The 18530-nt window shown below is 48.1% G+C and overlaps 2 protein-coding genes across 2 annotated transcripts in view; both read left to right on the top strand.

Annotated features, from left to right (window-relative positions):
- Positions 1–10657: 10657 nt before the first annotated feature.
- LOC137848161 (E3 ubiquitin-protein ligase Topors-like) lies at positions 10658–13020 on the top strand. The gene is made up of 2 exons (XM_068667124.1): positions 10658–11810; positions 11943–13020. The coding sequence occupies exons 1-2, from the start codon at positions 11554–11556 to the stop codon at positions 13018–13020; spliced, it is 1335 nt and encodes a 444-aa protein (XP_068523225.1). The 5' UTR covers positions 10658–11553.
- A 1586-nt stretch (positions 13021–14606) lies between these two features.
- The window catches only part of LOC137848388 (neuronal acetylcholine receptor subunit alpha-7-like), a 58589-nt gene continuing 54665 nt past the window's right edge, over positions 14607–18530 (top strand). Inside the window, exon 1 of the mRNA XM_068667468.1 lies at positions 14607–15056. Coding sequence (XP_068523569.1) covers positions 14978–15056 — 79 coding nt within the window. The 5' untranslated portion in view covers positions 14607–14977. The remainder of the gene's footprint in view (positions 15057–18530) is intronic.

Below are 18530 nucleotides of genomic sequence, written 5' to 3' on the forward strand. Positions count from 1 at the left end.
TGTGGAAGGGATGTAATGCTCCATGGCTGTGTATTTACGTATTGTTGTGGCTTGAGGGTATCTAGCCCAGGGTCAGGATGATGCTGAGGCTGTCCTCTTCCAGCCTTTGCTGCTCCTGCTTTTCCTCTGAGCTTTGGGAGCCCCCAGGGACCTGAGTTAACACAGGGCCTGCCTGCTTGCCCTCTCCAGCCACAACATAAGACCTCTTAGGGGTCAAGAAGCACAAGTTGATTGGCGGGTAATTGCAGGTAATTAAGAAAACAGTAAACGACTTTGATTCTAGCTCTTTGTAAGCCATGTGAGTTGAGCATTGTTACCTTGAGAGGAATCAGAATTAGGGACCAGCCCTGGGGAGGGGTGACAGCTTAGTTAGCATCTTCTCGTGGAGCAGCATGAGAGACTACAGTTACCCCAGGGAGCATATGTGCCTGTAACCATGATTCTGTGGATTTTGGCTTGGTTTAGGTAGCACTTTACCCTGTCACTGCTACACAGACAGCCCTGGTAAAGGAGGGGCTTTGAAGGGTTGTGTTTGTGACCAGGCATGTGCCAGTTTACACCATCTCCAAGCGGTCAACACTCAAGGACCAGGCTGGTATCTTTATGCACAAGGAAGACCTCTCATTTCACAGTGGTTTTCCCCAGAATGTGTACTGTCTAAGGCTGCTTGATAAATGCATGGTTTTCTGTCCTGGAATATAGAGTCACTGGAAAAAAGAATAGATGAGGAAACCCAAGATGAAAATGGGTGAAATCAATCATCTAAGAGTAGCTCATAGCACAGCTTTTTGCCAATGTATTGCTTGGCTTCAAGAGCTAAAATAAGCCACATATTCATGGCACCATCAGGAAACACCTCCCAGCCTCCTTGGGAGGCGATGTGCTGCACATTTGCACCATTCACCCCATTCAGCAACTCAAAGATCAGTTACACCCTTGTGAGGAAGGAAATTTGTCTTTTTCCAAAGTAGTAGTTAGAAGCCAAATACTCTTCTGGAGTCCCAGCTAAATCAATAGTGCCAGTTGTCTCTATCTGAGTAGCAAAAATCCTTTTCTTCCACCTGCATGAGCAGAATTGGGATTGCTCAGTGTGTTGCATTGCAAAGGAATGCCTTCCCTCCAGTTGCTGATGCAGGAAAAAATGTACTGTGATCCATTCAGCATTCAGTCATTGGGCTGATATATATATATATATATATTATATTATATATATATAATATATTTTATATATATATATATATATATATATATTATATATATATATATTATGTCATGGTTCAAAATCTGTCTTGTTAATCAGCAGTGTGATGGAAATGGATTTAGTTTTCATCTCTCTCTGGGTCTGACTCCTAGACATGCTGTTTTGTTCCCCTTTTGGGGGGTTGCTGTAAACAACCAGGCAAGAGCATTGTCCAGAGTGCATGGTTACTCCTGCTGTGGCACTGTTGTGTAACTGGAGAGTCCGTGACATGCTGAAACTTGGTTTTAAATAGTCTTATGAAAAATCAAGGCTGCCCATCTGGTACATTTGCCTGCAGGCAGAGTGAATGTCCTCCTCTGTCATGACTCTTGCAGTTTATAGGCATTTTGAGTTCAGCTGGTGCTGGATGTACGTAGAAGTAGTGACTTAAACTGAACAGGGTCTGTCAAAGCAAGTGATTATTCTCCAAAGGAGGCAAGTAAACCACAGGCATCAGTCAAATTACAATCTTCTAATTAAGGCTTTGTATGGAAAACTGCCTTTCAGTGGCTCATCAGCCCTTCGTTTTTATTTGTCTTCCACCTTGCAGTTCACAGATGATCCAGATTGGTACAGGTTCTTAGAACCAAGAAGTGGGACACTCTAAAATGTCTTGTAAAGGAAAAGGGGAAATGACAGGATATCTCTGAACCAAATTCAGTGGAGGAGGAGGAAGTTTCTGAAGTTTCTGATCGTAAGGTGTTTAACAACAAACAATAATCCTCCCCGCGTTTGTATGAAAAATCTCCAGAGGAAGTAGAATCTGAATCTACAATGGGTAAAATACCTGAGGCTGAGCTAACAGGAGTAAATTCGTGACCCCCAGCTTTACTGATGTGGCTTCTTGGGTTTGCTTTACAATGGAATGTGAGAGGACCAGCAGTGACTTTAGTGTCAATGGGTATTGCCTTCACCTTTTTATTATTTTATTTTATTTTATTTTATTTTATTTTATTTTATTTTATTTTATTTTATTTTATTTTATTTTATTTTATTTTATTTTATTTATTTTATTTTATTTTATTTTATTTTATTTTATTTTATTTTATTTTATTTTATTTTATTTTATTTTATTTATTATTTTATTTTATTTTATTTTATTTTATTTTATTTTATTTTATTTTATTTTATTTTATTTTATTTTATTTTATTTTATTTTATTTTATTTTATTATTTTTTTATTTTATTTTTTTATGACAGTATTCTGCATGCATAGCACCAAACTGCTAATATTGCAGTTGGCCTACTGGATAAAACTAGATAAAGCTCCTTATTAACACATTGCATTTAGTTTCAAAAATAGGCATTATGAAGAGATGAGGAAAAGGCGGAGGTGCTTAATGCCTTCTTTGCCTCAGTCTTTAGCAGCAATACCGGTTGTTCTCTGGATACCCAGTACCCTGAGCTGGTGGAAGGGGATGGGGAGCAGGATGTGGCCCTCACTATCCATGAAGAAATGGTTGGCGACCTGCTACGGCACTTGGATGTGCGCAAGTTGATGGGGCTGGATGGGATCCACCCAAAGGTACTGAGAGAACTGGCAGAGGAGCTGGCCAAGCCGCTTTCCATCATTTATCAACAGTCCTGGCTATCGAGGGAGGTCCCAGCTGACTGGCGGCTAGCAAACGTGATGCCCATCTACAGGAAGGGCCGGAGGGCAGACCCGGGGAACTACAGGCCTGTCAGTTTGACCTCAGTGCCAGGGAAGCTCATGGAGCAGATCCTCTTGAGAGTCATCACGCGGCACTTGCAGGGCAAGCAGGCGATCAGGACCAGTCAGCATGGGTTTATGAAAGGCAGGTCCTGCTTGACGAACCTGATCTCCTTCTGTGACAAAGTGACGCGCTGGGTAGATGAAGGAAAGGCTGTGGATGTGGTCTACCTTGACTTCAGCAAGGCTTTTGATACCGTTTCCCACGTGCCTGGTGACAGGATGAGGGGGAATGGGCTTAAGTTGCGCCAGGGGAGGTTTAGGTTGGATGTTAGGAAGAACTTCTTTACTGAAAGGGTTGTTAGACATTGGAACAGGCTGCCCAGATAAGTGGTGGAGTCACCATCCCTCAAGGTCTTTAAAAGACGTTTAGAGGTAGAGCTTAGGGATATGGTTTAGTGGGGACTGTTAGTGTTAGGTCAGAGGTTGGACTCGATGATCTTAAGGTCTCTTCCAACCTAGAAATTCTGTGATTCTGTGAATATCCTTGTGGCAAGGTCTTCCTGTTCTAGGGGAGTTTACTAGTCAGTTTAGATGTGATTTGGATGCGAGCAGCACTCACGGCCTGCTTGCTGCGGGCATGGCTGGCCCCGCTGTGGGAGCAGCACCCATGGGTGTGCAGCTGCCAGTGCACCACAGAAGTCATGGCTCTGAGCAGCAGCGGGTGGTGAAACACCTTGGTTTCTTCTTTCTCTGGGACTGTATTGCTACACAGTTTCATTTAAAGCACCTCATACATGTACATGGGGAAAGAGGTGGTGGTTTTCTTAGGCTGAAGACACCCGTACAGGCCTGGGGTCTCACATGGAGCAGTAGCAGTGCACTGTGTGCTCAGTTCAGCCCTGTGGCTGCTCCTGTGTGGGTCCTCTCCATGGAGAACAGTCCTTCAGGAACAGACTGCTTCAGTGTGGGACCCCACGGGACACCGTTCCTGCCACGAGCCTGCTCCAGGGAGGGCTCTCTGTGAGCTGCAGCTTCCTTCAGACCACATCCCCCTGCCCCAATGAGGGGTTCTTCGTGGGCTGCAGCGTGGAAATCTGCTCAAAGAGTGTCCTCCGCGGCCCACAAGGGGGAGATCTGCTCAAAGACAGTCCTCCATGGCCCTCAAGGGGATAACCTGATCAGCCACGGCCTTCTCCACAGGCTACAGGGGAATCTTTACTCTGATGCCTGGAGCACTTCCAGCCCTCCTTTTTCTCTGACCTTGGTGTCTGCAAAGTTGTTTCTCTCACATTTTTCTTACTCCTCTGCCACAGAAGCTGTACAGTGTTCTTTTCCCTCTCTTAACTATGTTATCACATAGTTAATATAAGGGACACGATTTAGGGGGTGATGGTGGTGGTAGGGCGATGGTTGGACCAGATGATCTTGGAGCTCTTTTCAAAGATGAATGACTCTGTGATTCTGTGGTCACAGAGGTGCCAGCAGTGTCGCTGATGCACTTGACTTTGGCCAGTGGCAGGTCCATTTTGGAGCTGGGTGGAACCGGCTCTTGTCCAACACAAGGGCAGACACATGTCTCTTGTCACAGAGGCCACCTCTTAAGCTCCCCATTCTATCAAAATTTTGCCACATAAACTCAGTACAGCATGCTGGCTTTGCTGCTCACGAAGAGCCACTTGTGCCAACTCCAAAATCTCATACCTCTAACATAGCATCTTGTTAGCAGTCCTGATGCATCAGAGTCTCCTGCAGTCACTTGTAGTTGTCTGAAACAGGGACAATGACACTTTCAAATGTAAGAATATCCATTGCCGGACCCTGGTGTCTCTGGGCTAAGAGGGACTAACATGTATGTGGATTAAGAAAACACAGGACCTTTGAGAAAATCTTACATGTCTTCAGGTAGGGCAGAAGTTTGTGTCAGAACAGATGGGGATGAGAGCAGTGGAGTGATGTGATGAACTGGAACAGCTAGAACTGAAGTGTCTACCCAGCTATTCTGGTTTCTAATATATATATTTTAGATTTATGTTTCTAATATATATATAAGAAACCAGAATAGCTGGCTATATATATATTTCCCCCTGCACAGTAGGAATCTCAAGTAATTTTGAAGTGCATAACTAAGTGCAGCCAGAGAAGAGACAGCAGTGAGGTATGTACCCCGATGGACATCCTGAGAAAGGATCAAGATCTTCCCTGACTGTGCACCCTTGAGGTTAAAAAGGAATGGAGCACATCTACATCTGCCCTTGTCTTGCTGACAGGGCTTGCCTGTAAGTTTTCCTCTCTTTTCCAAAGACACTTACCCTCAGGCAAGCATTCAAAGATGCTTTCATTATTACTCGAAAGACTGCAGGGTGTACTTTGCCAAAGCTGTGCCTCAGCAGCACTGCCAATGTAAGCAGCCCTTTGTCTTCATCCTACGACTATTCTGTCTTCCTCCTCAGAAAGATTCTGCTGCTAATCAATTTGAATAAATAAATAAATACATAAATAAATAAATACAAAGCAACTACGTGTGTTTCAGCCAGTCTCCCCACAAGGTGCAATGCCAGAGGTTCCACTTCTGGCACTGCCAAATGACATGACTGCTTCTCTCTTTACTGCTTTCATTCCCTGCCATCACAAAGGTTCAGGCTTCTTTCCTACTTATTTTCAATCCGACTCCTTGTTTGTGTCAAAAGTGTTTTTGTGAATCCTCAGTTGCTGTTTAATCCAGCTAGTGGTCATCTGCCTCTTTATCACTGTCACTCTGGGGCCTCTCAGCACCTGGGGCTTCTCAGCACAGTTTTGCATGTCCCATTCACACGCACACTATACAAATTACAACCCTTTCTAATCAGGTGCTATTTTCCACACCATTTTGCAAAAAGATATTTGTATGCATTCTCACAGCTCTCTGTTCCTCTTGCAGAGCATCTAATCCTTAATGGCACCTTCTTCAGTACTGACATATGTTTCCTCCCCACACACTCCTCAAAGTGCATGCCATCAGCTTCCCCACTTGTAGCACTGAAAGTCTACAAGATCACACTTCATGCTGTTTCTTTACCAGCTGTAATCTGTTAGACTTTTTCAATTTGAGGTTTATCTCCTAACAGCAACAGCAACTTTTTTTCAGACTGCATTGCATTACTTGACATGATGCATTTGAAGCCTCCTTGTCCATACCATCACAAAAATTTATTTACCTTTTCTTTACCCTATTTTAGTTCCCTAACTGGATTGCCTGTTTAATCCCTTCCTTAGAACAAAATGTGCTCTATCATTCCCCCTTTTTATTTTTTTAATTATTATTATTTTATTATTATTATTTTTATTTATCATTTTAGTACAGTTTTGAGTCTGTAAAAAAATGTCTGAGTTTCATCTTCTCTCTCTGGGAAAAGTGTACTCTGTTCTGGGAATGTGTGCTTTGATTCATTTCAGAAGAATTTCTCAGCAATTGTTGCAGGTTATTATTAGGAACATATCAGATTATTTTGTTTAATCTATTTTATCTCCTTTTCAGAGCACAGTTCATTATCTTTGAACTATCAACTGTTGGTCCCCTCAATTTTCTGTCAATATTAAAATGTGAAGGTTGCAATTTTTGTACTTCTCTGATTCAAATTTCTTCCTGTGAAAGTTCCTTCATACGACACCAGTCAGCATTATGGCATTACCAGCTCAACCATCCCCACATACGACCTTTAGCTTCAGCCTTATCTGTGGCATTACAAAAAGGACTGGAATGACCAAAAAGCAGCTGTTCTGATTCCTGAGGCCTGACAGGAGCTTTCCTATCCCCTGCAAAATTCTGGCTTTAGTCTGGGTCTAGCCAGGTCACACATGGTGCCAGTTGCGTTAGGATTCACTAGTGGGGACATCTCAGAGGCTCAGATGTTAAGTACAGTTCAAATGATGAACTCAAATCAAGCTAAAGCCAATATACTTTGGATTCTCTAAAATGTGGTGGAGGCAACAGCCTGTCTTCCTTATCTGTGAGGCTGTTCAGAAGGAGAGGATCTCAGCACCAATTGTGCTGAGAAAGAAGAACATTTCATCTTCAGAATTTCCTCCCCTTTAGTTGAACAACAGCTTTGGTTCTTGTTCCACAAGACTGTTTACAATGCCACTTCCAAAAATGCAACCTCTTTCATACCGACCCAGCATTAATGTTGGGCTCTTAGACAAGCACTGCCAAGGATGAGACATCCTTCCCAGGGCTTTCTACGGATGCTCAACAACTTTTTCTAGATGTAGGAGACAATCCCACATGTTAGCTTTATCCATGCATGAAAATGGCCTGGATTTACAGGTTGAGATCTTTTGCTGATTGCAAACTCCATTGAAGTAAGAGTGTATGACTGCACATTAAACCATCGGACATTGGTCCATTTTTCCTCTTGGGAAATATAAAGGCAACTGTCCATGGAGAGAAAGCACCCTTTCAAGCACAAGGAAGCTGTTTACATCCTTGGGCTTTTCACTGCCCTTTCTCTTCCTCTTCATTTCTCATCCCTGGCTACATGAGAGCTTTTTCCAGGGAGGACGCAGTCATACCTTTCCATTGACACTGTAGTATCAAAAGTTGCTGCCAGAAACATCACTGTGAGGCCTGAATATGTTTTGAACACAATCTTTAGTCCCACCCTTAGGAGACCTCTTGCCTGGGAATGTTGTTCTCAGGATATTTTCCTGCTACAGGTGTCTCTGCACACTTACTTGCAGGCTCAGGAAAGGCTGGTCTGGCTAGCTTTGGGCCTCACTAGTGGACAGGCGTGATCAGACAGCCTGTTCTTCACTCTGACATTTGGCAAGCCCCAGAGCATTAGACAATAACAGCGAGAGGAATTTTTGTAAATAAAGAGATAAAGTCTGACTTTAAGGAGAAATTACATGACCTGGAGAGCAGGCTGGTGACAGCCAATGAGATATCTCTGTGGTTGGTGCAGGCCGCACACAGATGTACAGGCACTGACAGAATGAGAGCAGGATGCAGACATCACCCTGGCCATACAGTCACAGCATCCTGCTGGCTGGTAGGGACCTCTGAAGGTCAACAAACCCAATGCTTTGCTCACAGTGCCCACAGAACTGTTAAGCTGTGGAGAATGACCTCTTTTCAAAACTATTTCTCAGAGCAGTACAAAGTCCTGAGGAAAAAACACATGAACTAGTATTTGCCAGGGCCACCCAGCTAAAAGATGTCTTTGCAGAAAAGGAGGCAGGTATCCTGCTGGATAAGAAGTTGTACATGATCCAGCAATGCGACCTTGCTCTAATGAAGTCTGGTGGTATTCTGGGCTGGACTAGTAAGCATGTTGCCAGCAGGTTGAAGGAGGTGATGCTTCCCTTCTCCTCAGCACTGCTGAAGCTACACCTGGAGTACTGTGTCCAGTTCTGGGGTGCCCAGTGCAAGAGAGACCTACACATCCTGGAGAGAGTCCAATGTGGAGCCACCAAAATGGTCAAGGGACTGGAACACCTCTCCTATGAGGAGAGGCTGAGAGCTGGGGTTGTTCAGCCCGGAAGAGGCTCAAGGGGCATCATATCAATGGCAATAAGTGGACTGTCGTGGTTCCACTTGAGTGGGCAGCTGAGCTCCACCACAGCCGCTCTCTCACTCCCCCTCCTCAAAGAGGAATGGGGAGAAAATATGATGAAAAGGGCTCAAAGGTTGAGATAAGGACGAGAAGATCACTCAGTAATTATTGTAATGGGTAAAACAGACTCGGCATAAGGAGATAGTAAGATTTATTGCTTATTACTAACAAGCTAGAGAAGTGAGAAACAAAGGAAAGAGACCAAAAGCACCTTCCCCCCCATCCACCGTCTTCTACCTCCTCCCCCCGAGCGGCGCAGGGGAATGGGGGAATGGGGGCTATGGTCAGTCTACAGCACTTCTTCTCTGCCGCTCCTTCTCGGTCACTCTCGTCCCCTGTGCTGTGGGGTCCCACCCACGGGATGCAGTCCTTGATGAACTGATCCGGCGTGGGCTTCCCACAGGCAGCAGCTCTTCCAGAACTGCTCCAGATATGGGTCCGTACCACGGGGTCCATCCCTCGGGAGAAAACTGCTCCAACCTGGCTCCCCCACGGGCAGCAGCTCCTGCCAGGTCACCTGCTCCTGCATGGGCTCCTCTCCACGGGCTGCAGCATGGAACCCTGCTCCACCATGGTACTCCATGGGCTGCAGGGGGACATCCTGCTTCACCATGGTCCTCACCACAGGCCGCAGGGGACTTCTGCTCCGGCGCCTGGAGCACCTCTCCCCCTCCTTCTGCACTGACCTTGGTGCCTGCAAGGCCGTTCCTCACACCCCTCACTCTCCCAGCTGCTGTGTTGTTTTTTTTTTTTCCCTGTCTTAAATCCGCTCTCACTGAGGAGCAAAACAACATCGCTTATTGGCTCAGCTCTGGAAAACAGTGCGGCCCTTACCAAACATGGGGCAGCTTCTAGATCCTTCTCACAGAAACCACCCCTATGGCCCCCTGCTACCAAAACCTTGCCACATAAACCCACTACACATGGAAGGTGAGGAGGTGAAACTGGTGCTGCTGTCCAGGGAACATGAAGCATGGGCACTGCTCAGCCTGGGGTCTGTATTTCTGTGGGCTGACACTATTGGATGAATTGGGCAATACGGTGCATTCTCTTCCTGTCCCAAAAAGGCACTGCCTTGGTATCCCAAACCAAACAGGCTGGACAGGGAAAAGGCTGCACTTTCTTCCCAAGTGCTGCTCTGATTGCTGAGGGCAGGCAGAGACCCTGGGGCTGAGCAGCACTGTTTGAACCCATCACCCTGCAGACATTGACCAAGGGGTACTGAGCCCCGCTCAGCCCCACAGCTGAGCTGGGACCCGAGCACAACCTCCATCCCAGTCCAAGGGGCCACAGGAACTGAACACAAAAAGCTCCTAGGAAAAGTGACTGTGTCCTGTCCAGATCCTCCTGCAGAGCCTTCCTGCCCTCGAGCAGATTGACACACGCACCTAGCTTGGTGTCATCTGCAAACTTACTGAGGGTGCACTCAATGCCCTCATCCAGATCACCGAGGAAGATATTAAAGAGGACTGGCCCCAGTACTGAGCCCTGGGGACTGCCACTAGTGACCGGCCTCCAACTGGACTTGACTCCATTCACCACAACTCGTTGGGCCCGGCTGTCCAGCCCTGTTCCAGTGGCCAGTTTCTAACCCAACGAAGTGTACGCCAGTCTAAACAACAAGCATTCAGTTTATTGAGGAGAATGCTGTGGGAAACAGTATCAAAAGCCTTGCTGAATCCACCCAGCGCGTCACTTTGTCATAGAAGGAGATCACGCTCGTCAAGCAGGACCTGCCTTCCATAAACCCATGCTGACTGGGCCTGATCGCCTGCTTGCCCTGCAAGTGCCACGTGATGACTCTCAAGAGAATCTGCTCCATGAGCTTCCCTGGCACTGAGGTCAAACTGACAGGCCTGTAGTTCCCTGGGTCTGCCCTCCGGCCCTTCTTGTAGATGGGCGTCACGTTTTCTAGCCACCAGTCAACTGGGACCTCCCCCGATAGCCAGGACTGCTGATAAATGATGGAAAGCGGCTTGGCCAGCTCCTCTGCCAGTTCTCTCAGTACTCTTATGTGGATCCCATCTGGCCCCATCGACTTGCGCACATCCAAGTGCCGTAGCAGGTTGCCAACCATTTCGTCGTGGATAGTGAGGGCCACATCCTGCTCTCCATCCCCTTCCATCAGCTCAGGGTACTGGGTATCCAGAGAACAACCGGTATTGCCGCTAAAGACTGAGGCAAAGAAGGCATTAAGCACCTCCGCCTTTCCTCATCTTTTGTAAAAAGGTTTCACCCCGCATCCAGTAAAGGATGGAGATTCTCCTTAGTCCTCCGTTTTGCACTGATGTATTTGTAGAAAGATTTTTTCTTGTCTTTTAGACTTTTTGTTGATCCTTGTGCTTTTTTTTCCTTTATATCCAGCCTGAACCTGGCCAGTTCCATCTGATGCCACTGCCCCTCCCTCTCTCACCAGGCACTGCTGTGAGGAGCCAGGCCCCCTTTCCTTGATGCCTTCCCCAAAGGCACCAGAGCGTGCTGTTAGGTGCCCCTAAACCTCTTCTGAGCCATGCTGAGCCAGCCCTGGTTGCCTTCTCCTGCCCAGGACCCTACAAAGGACGCAGTGCCTGGGCGAGGCCTGATGGGTGCTGAGCAGAGGGCACCATCAGCCCCGCTCTCCCCAGCGAGTAAAGACAGACGGGAGAAAGTCCCCGGGAGCAAGCAGAGGGCTGACTTCCACCCAGCGTGGGAGGAAGCACGGGAGCCCAGAGGGCAGGCCAGCAGTGCTGGGGCATGGGCAGGACTGGAGGGACTGTGTGGTGCAGCCTGAGAGGCAGGCCCGAGCTGTGATCGAACGGACCCTCCTGCTGTATGTGCTTGAAGACACATGGCGTAGCCAAGGTGACCGGGACGGGGCCCTGGGAAGGCACAGCCAGGGACCCTGCACTGCTGGGAAACACCAGTGCCACGGACAAGACAAAAGCTGGGGGGCATGGAGTGGACACGAGCATTGCGGGAGGCTCAGAATCTGGGGCCAGAGAGCTGCCGAGGTGAGGATGGGCCCTTGGGATACCTCCTACGGGTGGCTGGTGGCGTCTCCAAGCAATGGACTGTGACGTCTGTGAGCAATGGATTGTGACTGCGTGGCCCTGGCTGCTCATATGCGGGCGCAGAGTCCCACCGCGCCGGCTAGTGCCCGCACTCCGGCTGAGCGGTTGCGTGAGGTCTGGAGTGAGGAGCGAGGTTGGCCTTGGTGCTGGTGTCGTGCCCTGGGAGTTGCTGCAGCAGCTCTCAGTGCCCTTCCCAGAGCCATCAGAGCTTCTTCCACGGCCCTGCGTCGTTCGGGCCGTCGGGAGACCCAGGAGGAGCGCTCGCAGCAGCAGAGGTAAGCGCGGTGGGGACACCTTGCCCTGGGCCCTGGGCAGCTGGAAGGGTTTCCTCCTCTGGGGACCTGCACAGCTCTTGCAGCTGCCCCCACACCAGCCGATGACCGTGGCCTCTTCTCTGCCTTTTGCAGCGTGACAGCTGCTGGTGCAGCAGCAGTGAGGAGGAGCAGCCCCTCATCCCCTGCTCCACGCAGCCCACTGCAGCAGCTGGAGAGCATGGCCACGGCACTGGAGAGCCGCTGCCCCATTTGCCTTGACACCTGGGACAACGTGGGCTACGTGATGCCATGTCTCCACCAGTTCTGCTTCCGATGCATCCAGCAGTGGGTGGAGAGCAAGCCCGAGTGCCCCCTCTGCAAGAGGAGGGTCAGCTCCATCGTGCACTCGGTGCGGGCAGACAACAAATTTAAGGAGGTCGTCATCCCAGCGCCGGCAGAAGCATCCCTCATGGCCCAGCCGGCTGGGAGAGCTCGTGGCCGCGCAGCCACCACCAACCCCCGTCACCGTCCTGCAGCACCACCATCAGCTGCAGGGCCGGCTCTTGTGGGAGGCCTCCAGCCTGAAGTTTGGGCCTCCCTTTTGCGGGACCACCCAACTCTCATCCGTCCCGTGCTGCCCTGGCTGCGCCAGGAGCTGAGGCGCATCCATGGGGCTGACCACGCGGAGGCGCAAATGGTGGAAGACCTCCTCACCTCCGCCGTGGGCCTCCTGGGGCTGGATGAAGATCGCCTGGTGCAGCTGCTGCAGCTTTCCATGCCGGAGCACGCAGCCACCTTTGTGCACCGGCTCATCGGCATCACCGTGCAGCGGTGCAGCTGGGTGGCCCACCGCCTGCTGGGCCTGGAGGGCTCCCGTGCTGCCATGGGACAGGCAGGCAGCCCCGCAGCTGGCCCCAGGCCTTCTGCCTCCCGAGAGGGGCCTCCTGGTGCTGGTGCAGAGCCCTCCAACAGCGCTGCTGGAGCCAGCACAGACGAACTTGCGGGCAGCTCCAGTGCTGCCCTTCAAGGGGGTCCCGGCCTCCCCCCCTCTAGCCTGGCACAAGAAGCGCCCCGGGAGGAGACACCGGAGGCTGTGCCTGGAGCCTCCACAGCAGACCAGGGCAGGGACCATCCCCAAAGGGGGCCCCGGCGAGCCCCGAAGAGGAGGGCCCCCACCTCCCAGGCCTCTTCTCCAGCAGCCAAGAAGAGGCCACCCCGCCGGCAACACTAGGGCAGCGCCCCAGGTGCTGGCCACAACAGGGCCGGGCCAGCGGGTGGGGCACACGGAAGGCCCTCAGGACATAAAACTATACAATGTAGAAAATAAATCATATTTATATAAAGTCTCAGTGCAGCTAACAATGTATTTGGTGTCGCCATCCCCAGCCCTACTGACATCTCCCCCTCTTCCTGCTGCTGTGCCCACCGCCTCCTGGCGTGCCCGCTGTGAGGTCTGGTGGGGTTGGGGCACGGCGATGCCGCCCTTGGCCAGGAGGGCTGGGGTGTTCGTCTCGGTACTCCCCTCTCCTCCCCAGGTGCCCGGCCCCACTGCTGTGCTCCCCCTGACAGCGCGTGCTGCCCAGCCGCAGGCCTGCAGCTCTGTAGCTGCTCCCAGTGGGAGGTTTGGTGCCAGGGGGTGCCTGGGGCCAGCCCGTGCCAATCCCCGTCGCCCCAGGCCTCCCTCCTGGTCACTGCAACTGTGGTACTCAGCAACATGGCCCAGGTGGCCCTGATTGGGCAGGGAGCTTTTTCCTCATGACCTCCAGAGATCCTTTCCAACCTCAGTCATTCTTTGATCCTTTGGTTCTCTGACAAATCCCATCTTAGCTACAGTTGCAGCACTAAGGGGTAGGCTGTTTTTTGTATAAGTCATTCAGTACCAGCATAGAGTTTAGTGAATAGGTGAGGCATGCCCTGGAGGCTCCTGTTATCTGTCTTTATGGGTGAGTAGTCCAAATCTGCCCAATGGAAATCTCTACATCTGCATTTCCCTGCCATGTCTTGCTCTAGGATACGAGAGAACTGTATTGCTTTGAGGTGTCAGTGTGGGGTTTTCTTAGGAGGTTTGCTGGACAGAAGAAAAGGGGATGGAGTGCTAACAGACAGCTACATGCATGGAAGATGTTACCCTCTTCCTTTCCATCTGCATCCCAAACCCAACACAATTCAGGTGTGGGCAGAGACAAGCAGGGTCTGGGTGTGCATTCAGGAGAGACTTGTCATCCCAGTTTTGAACTGAGTACAGGGGGAGGGTGCAAAAATTTCAATCCCAGCCACAATGTCCAGCTGGTATTGGTTAGAAGTGCAAGACATCCTTCCTACCCGCAAGCAAGCCAGGATGAAGACAGTGACTGTTGAAATCCAGCACAGACCACAGGCTGGCAAAATTGCCCAAGAACCACAAGATTTTTCTGCGTCCTGACCAAGTGAAGTGGGGAAACAGAGGAACTGTCCTGGGGGAGCCACGGTGTGTGTAAAACTCCTCAGCACAGAGCCAGGAGCAGTGGGCAGCTCGGGAAGGGGCACAGAGAGCAGCTGCCTGCCTTCAATGGATGTGATGATAGGAAAGGGGAAAACTGAAGAGGGCGTGAGGCTGTCCAGGGTCACTCTCCCCACCTTCTCTACCTGGACCATTTCTCCCGTGAGAAAGGGCAGGTGGATTGCAGGGAGACCATGCCACAGGTGCATGCTGCAAGTCACACTGGCAGCTGAGAGAGAGCAGAGAGGGACACAAACTCATTTTTCTGGGAAGCAGCTCTAGAGGCACTCGAGTGCAAGCACTGGAAGCGCTGCAGACGTGCTGTCTCGAGTTAGGTACAATCTGGGGATGTGGAAAGCATCTCCCAGGCAGCACAGCTCCCCCTCCTTGCAACACACACACAGCTGTGTGAGGGGATTGCTGGCATTTGCTTCTGACCAAGGAAAGGCTCAGAGTGCCTGGGAATGTGAGTCCCAAGCAAAGTAGCCAGCTCCTTTGTCTTTGGATTGACTGACCCAGCACTGAACTGATTTGGCTCCTGGGGACTGGAGAAGCACACAGGCAAATGCTCTTCTCTCTCCTGGTAGGAAGCTTTTGGTTTGGTGCCTTTTTACTGTAATTGCCAAATCCATCAGTCGTTGCAGGCTCTCTCCAAGACTTGATCCTATTTCACCTTCTGCTCAGGAGGGGTAGCCAGCCAGTTTCGACAATGCTCACAGAAAAGTGCTTGGGATTTTTTTATTCTGGACTATGTCTCTGGGCATCCTTGTTCCTGTCTTTCTTTAAAGGTAAGTTCATCTGTGGTTGTCTGGTTTGTTTTTTTTTTTTTTTTTTTTTTTTAATTTCTTTCATAAACACCAGTCACACTCACCCCAGCTCTTTTTCAGGACTTTTTTCTGCATCTAGTTTAAACTTCATCAGGGTGCAGTACTGAAGTTAGGAAAAGTTTTGTAATAAGTTTGATTAAGTCTGTATATCTTACACTACTGTGCACCTTTTCTTAAGAAAGGAAAAGGTGTGCTTTTTAAATGAAAGCTGAGCTATTTTCACTTTCAGAAATTAAATGATTGCATTTGGAGTGGAAAATGTTCTTGCTCTCCTTTATAATTTTATTCTATCAGTGTTTATTTTGGGAATGAGAAGTTATAACTCCAGACTGGACAGGATGGCTGTGAGAACACTGTAGGTGTGATGCTGAAATTATGTTGTTCTACAAAGAAAATATAACCAGAAGAAAAATAGTAACTGTTTACTTTCTGTGCATTATTTGGTAAGATACGCAGCTGCATAAACATATGACTTTGCTATTTGTGGTTTAATGTTTTTCTCTTCTACCTTTGAGTTCGTTTAAAAAGAGTCCTTCCAGGCAGTGACGGGTGTAAGTTGGAAATACCTAATAAAAATAATAATGGGCTGCTGTAGTCTAAGCTGTCATCTGTGATCAGGCTATCTTCTGAAGTTTTGTCATGTTACAAACAAAAGTAGTATCTGTGTGACTCTTCCTAAGCATAGAGGAATGCAAGGCTAATGACAAAGATTTTTTAAATGGGAAGGGAGATTGAAATAGCCATAGTCCTGAAAGATGTTCTGGGTTTTACACAAAATACACTTTTATTGCTCTCTAACAGCTTTTTTGGTGAAACATTCCTGCCTGCAGCAAATATGAATTTTAAAATTGAGTATTGCAGGTGTGCTGGACTGTGTTATGTTACCCATGGTTTCTACACAGAGAAAGAAGGATTGCCTTTTAAAACAGGGAAGGTAGTCCACATACTTCAGACATGCAGGTGCACTGGAAAGTTACATATTCGTGTTGTTGCACTGGACTATACAAGTCATCCTAATTCCTCATTAGTTTATCTGAACCCTCAAAACAACGATGCATATCATTATTACAGCTCCACATTTCAGTTGCCTGATGTAGCAGTGGTATTGCAGAAAATGTTGTGTGTCCCCGTCCCCACCCCCCCACCCCCCCTTGTTTGATTAAGAACCTTGTTATCTGTGTTGGTAAGACCTTTCCGTGCTACTTCAGAGCTGAACTAACATCGAAGTGATGGCTGCTGGTTATTGATATAACTCAGCTTACGTGCAGTCCTATTTCAAACACTTAAAATATGGCCTTTTGAATACTGAGTAATCACTACTTCACCAAGGAGGATGTTCAGTTTCTCTGAGCAGCACACGAAGACTCAAACAGCTTTTATAAATAATTCAGGGGATTTTTTGTTAGGTGCTTTTACCAGAAGTTTACAAGTATATGCTTTTATAGACAACTGCTAATACAGAATAAAATGAACCTGTAATGAAGGTGCTCCCTATTTACCCTCTGCTCTATGGGTATTTATATGTTTTATTTCTAGAAAAGAGAAAATCCACAGAAATTGGGCAGTTGGGGTAGAACAGAAGAAAAATCAAGATGCTATTAACATGTTGTCAATAGTGGAGCCTTCTTAGTAGTAAGCTTCAAATGAACTCCCACAGGACTACTCGTGGAATTCACAGCAAGCCTGTCATGACTAACATCACTCGCAGGTAGTGCTGGGTTGTTTCAACAGAATTCGTAGCAGTTCCTCAACTACTGAAAATTCCTGCAGGGCTGATTGACAGGGAAGTGGTTAAAAGGACTAGAAAAAAAAAAACAAAAACAAACAAACAAAAAAAAAAACAACAACAAAACTTTTTTTTTTTTTCCCCCATGAATTTTCATTTCAGCAACCTCATCCCGGCTCTGTTTGTGCTGCTGCTGGGAGCTGTGCCCTTCTTCTTAGGTCACTGCATCTGTCCTTCCCAAAGTACCTGGAGCTAGTGATGCTTTCTTGGGATATATGCCTTAGTGAAATTAGGCAAACTGGTCATCAGCTTCCTGAAGGAGCATCCAGAGGATGGAAGTCCCCTGTGAGTCCATCAGATTCATAGTAACCTCAAGCAGAGTGACTAGAAAACCTTGCTCTAGAGAAGGATGGGAACGGAGGGATCAGACCCAGAGGCTTCCCTGAGGCATGGCACAGCTGGGGAGCCAGGCTGCAAATGACTTTGTAAGGGAGTTCTCCTCCCAAGAAATACACCTCACCAACCATACAGGCACCTCGCCTCCCTTTTTTAGCCCAGTGCTTGGGCACCTGCTGGGTTTGAACAACCCAGGAGTTAGACACACACTTTGCTAAATATTGGGCTGAACAGCTAACCGATGTATTTTAATTACTGTACTTTTATGTCCTTTTTTTTTTTTTTTTTTTTTTTTTTTTTTTTTTTTTTTTTAAGTGAAGTCATAAAGTGTCATACACACCACACAGAGCAGAGTCAGACCTCTTAGTTTCTTTGCTCCGTGTAGGCTGACATCAGGGCCCTACTCCGGCTGTGTGTTTTGAAAAGCTCAGCCAAGGCAAAGGCAAAGTAAGGATCGAGCTCATACCCTGCAACCCTGTGGGAATGGAGGGCTAAGCTGGGTTGGACAAAACCCATGGCAGAGGATGCTGCAAACAAGATTACCACCTAGAAGATGTAAATGATGAAGTAATTTAACCTGACTTGGCTTACTGAGCTGGTGCAAAAAAAAAAAAAAAAAAAAAAAAGATCTTTTCTTTGTCTCACAGTACAGAGTTGAATTCTTATGCTGTACCCCTTTTTTGGTTTCTCATGGCTCTGCTGGTTTACATGAGCTCTGGTGATCACATCAGAAAACAGCTGGTGATCTCTAGGAGCAAATCCTCACTAGGATACTGGCTTTGGTTCACTTCCATGTAAGCAGGTGCTCTTTCTGCAGCAGCAAAATCATTGGCAAGACAGTCTCAAAAGGCCAGATTCTGCTGCCAAGCTACAATTTCATTAATGTGAACTAGTTAAAATGGAAGTGAAGGGAGTTTAGAGATCTCTGTAGCAGGAGGAATCAAGGCTGGTATTTAAATGTCTATATATGAAGTCTAAACTTTGGGCCTCGGTTGCATAGGACTGACGGAACTGCAGTGAGCTGTGAATATCAGACTGGTTTAGTCCAAGGAGACATTGCTGAATAGATGCTAGAATTCCTGTGCCTTAACAGAATATGGTGTGTTTTCATGGTAGCTTGGGTGATCAATGGAAGAGCTTCAACTTTAGATCTCATAATTTCCCTGACTAGAACCAGGTATGAAAGCCATATTATTTAGAGCTTTTCATGCTCTTAATTTGAAGTCTGAAGGTCACATTCTGCCCAGTTCCCCACATCTTCTGAGCTGATCCTCTCTTGGTTGCATCATTCCAGCAGCTGGTACAGTGCACAG

The sequence above is a fragment of the Anas acuta genome, chromosome Z (assembly GCF_963932015.1).
Source record: "Anas acuta chromosome Z, bAnaAcu1.1, whole genome shotgun sequence".
Taxonomy (NCBI): Eukaryota; Metazoa; Chordata; class Aves; order Anseriformes; family Anatidae; genus Anas; species Anas acuta.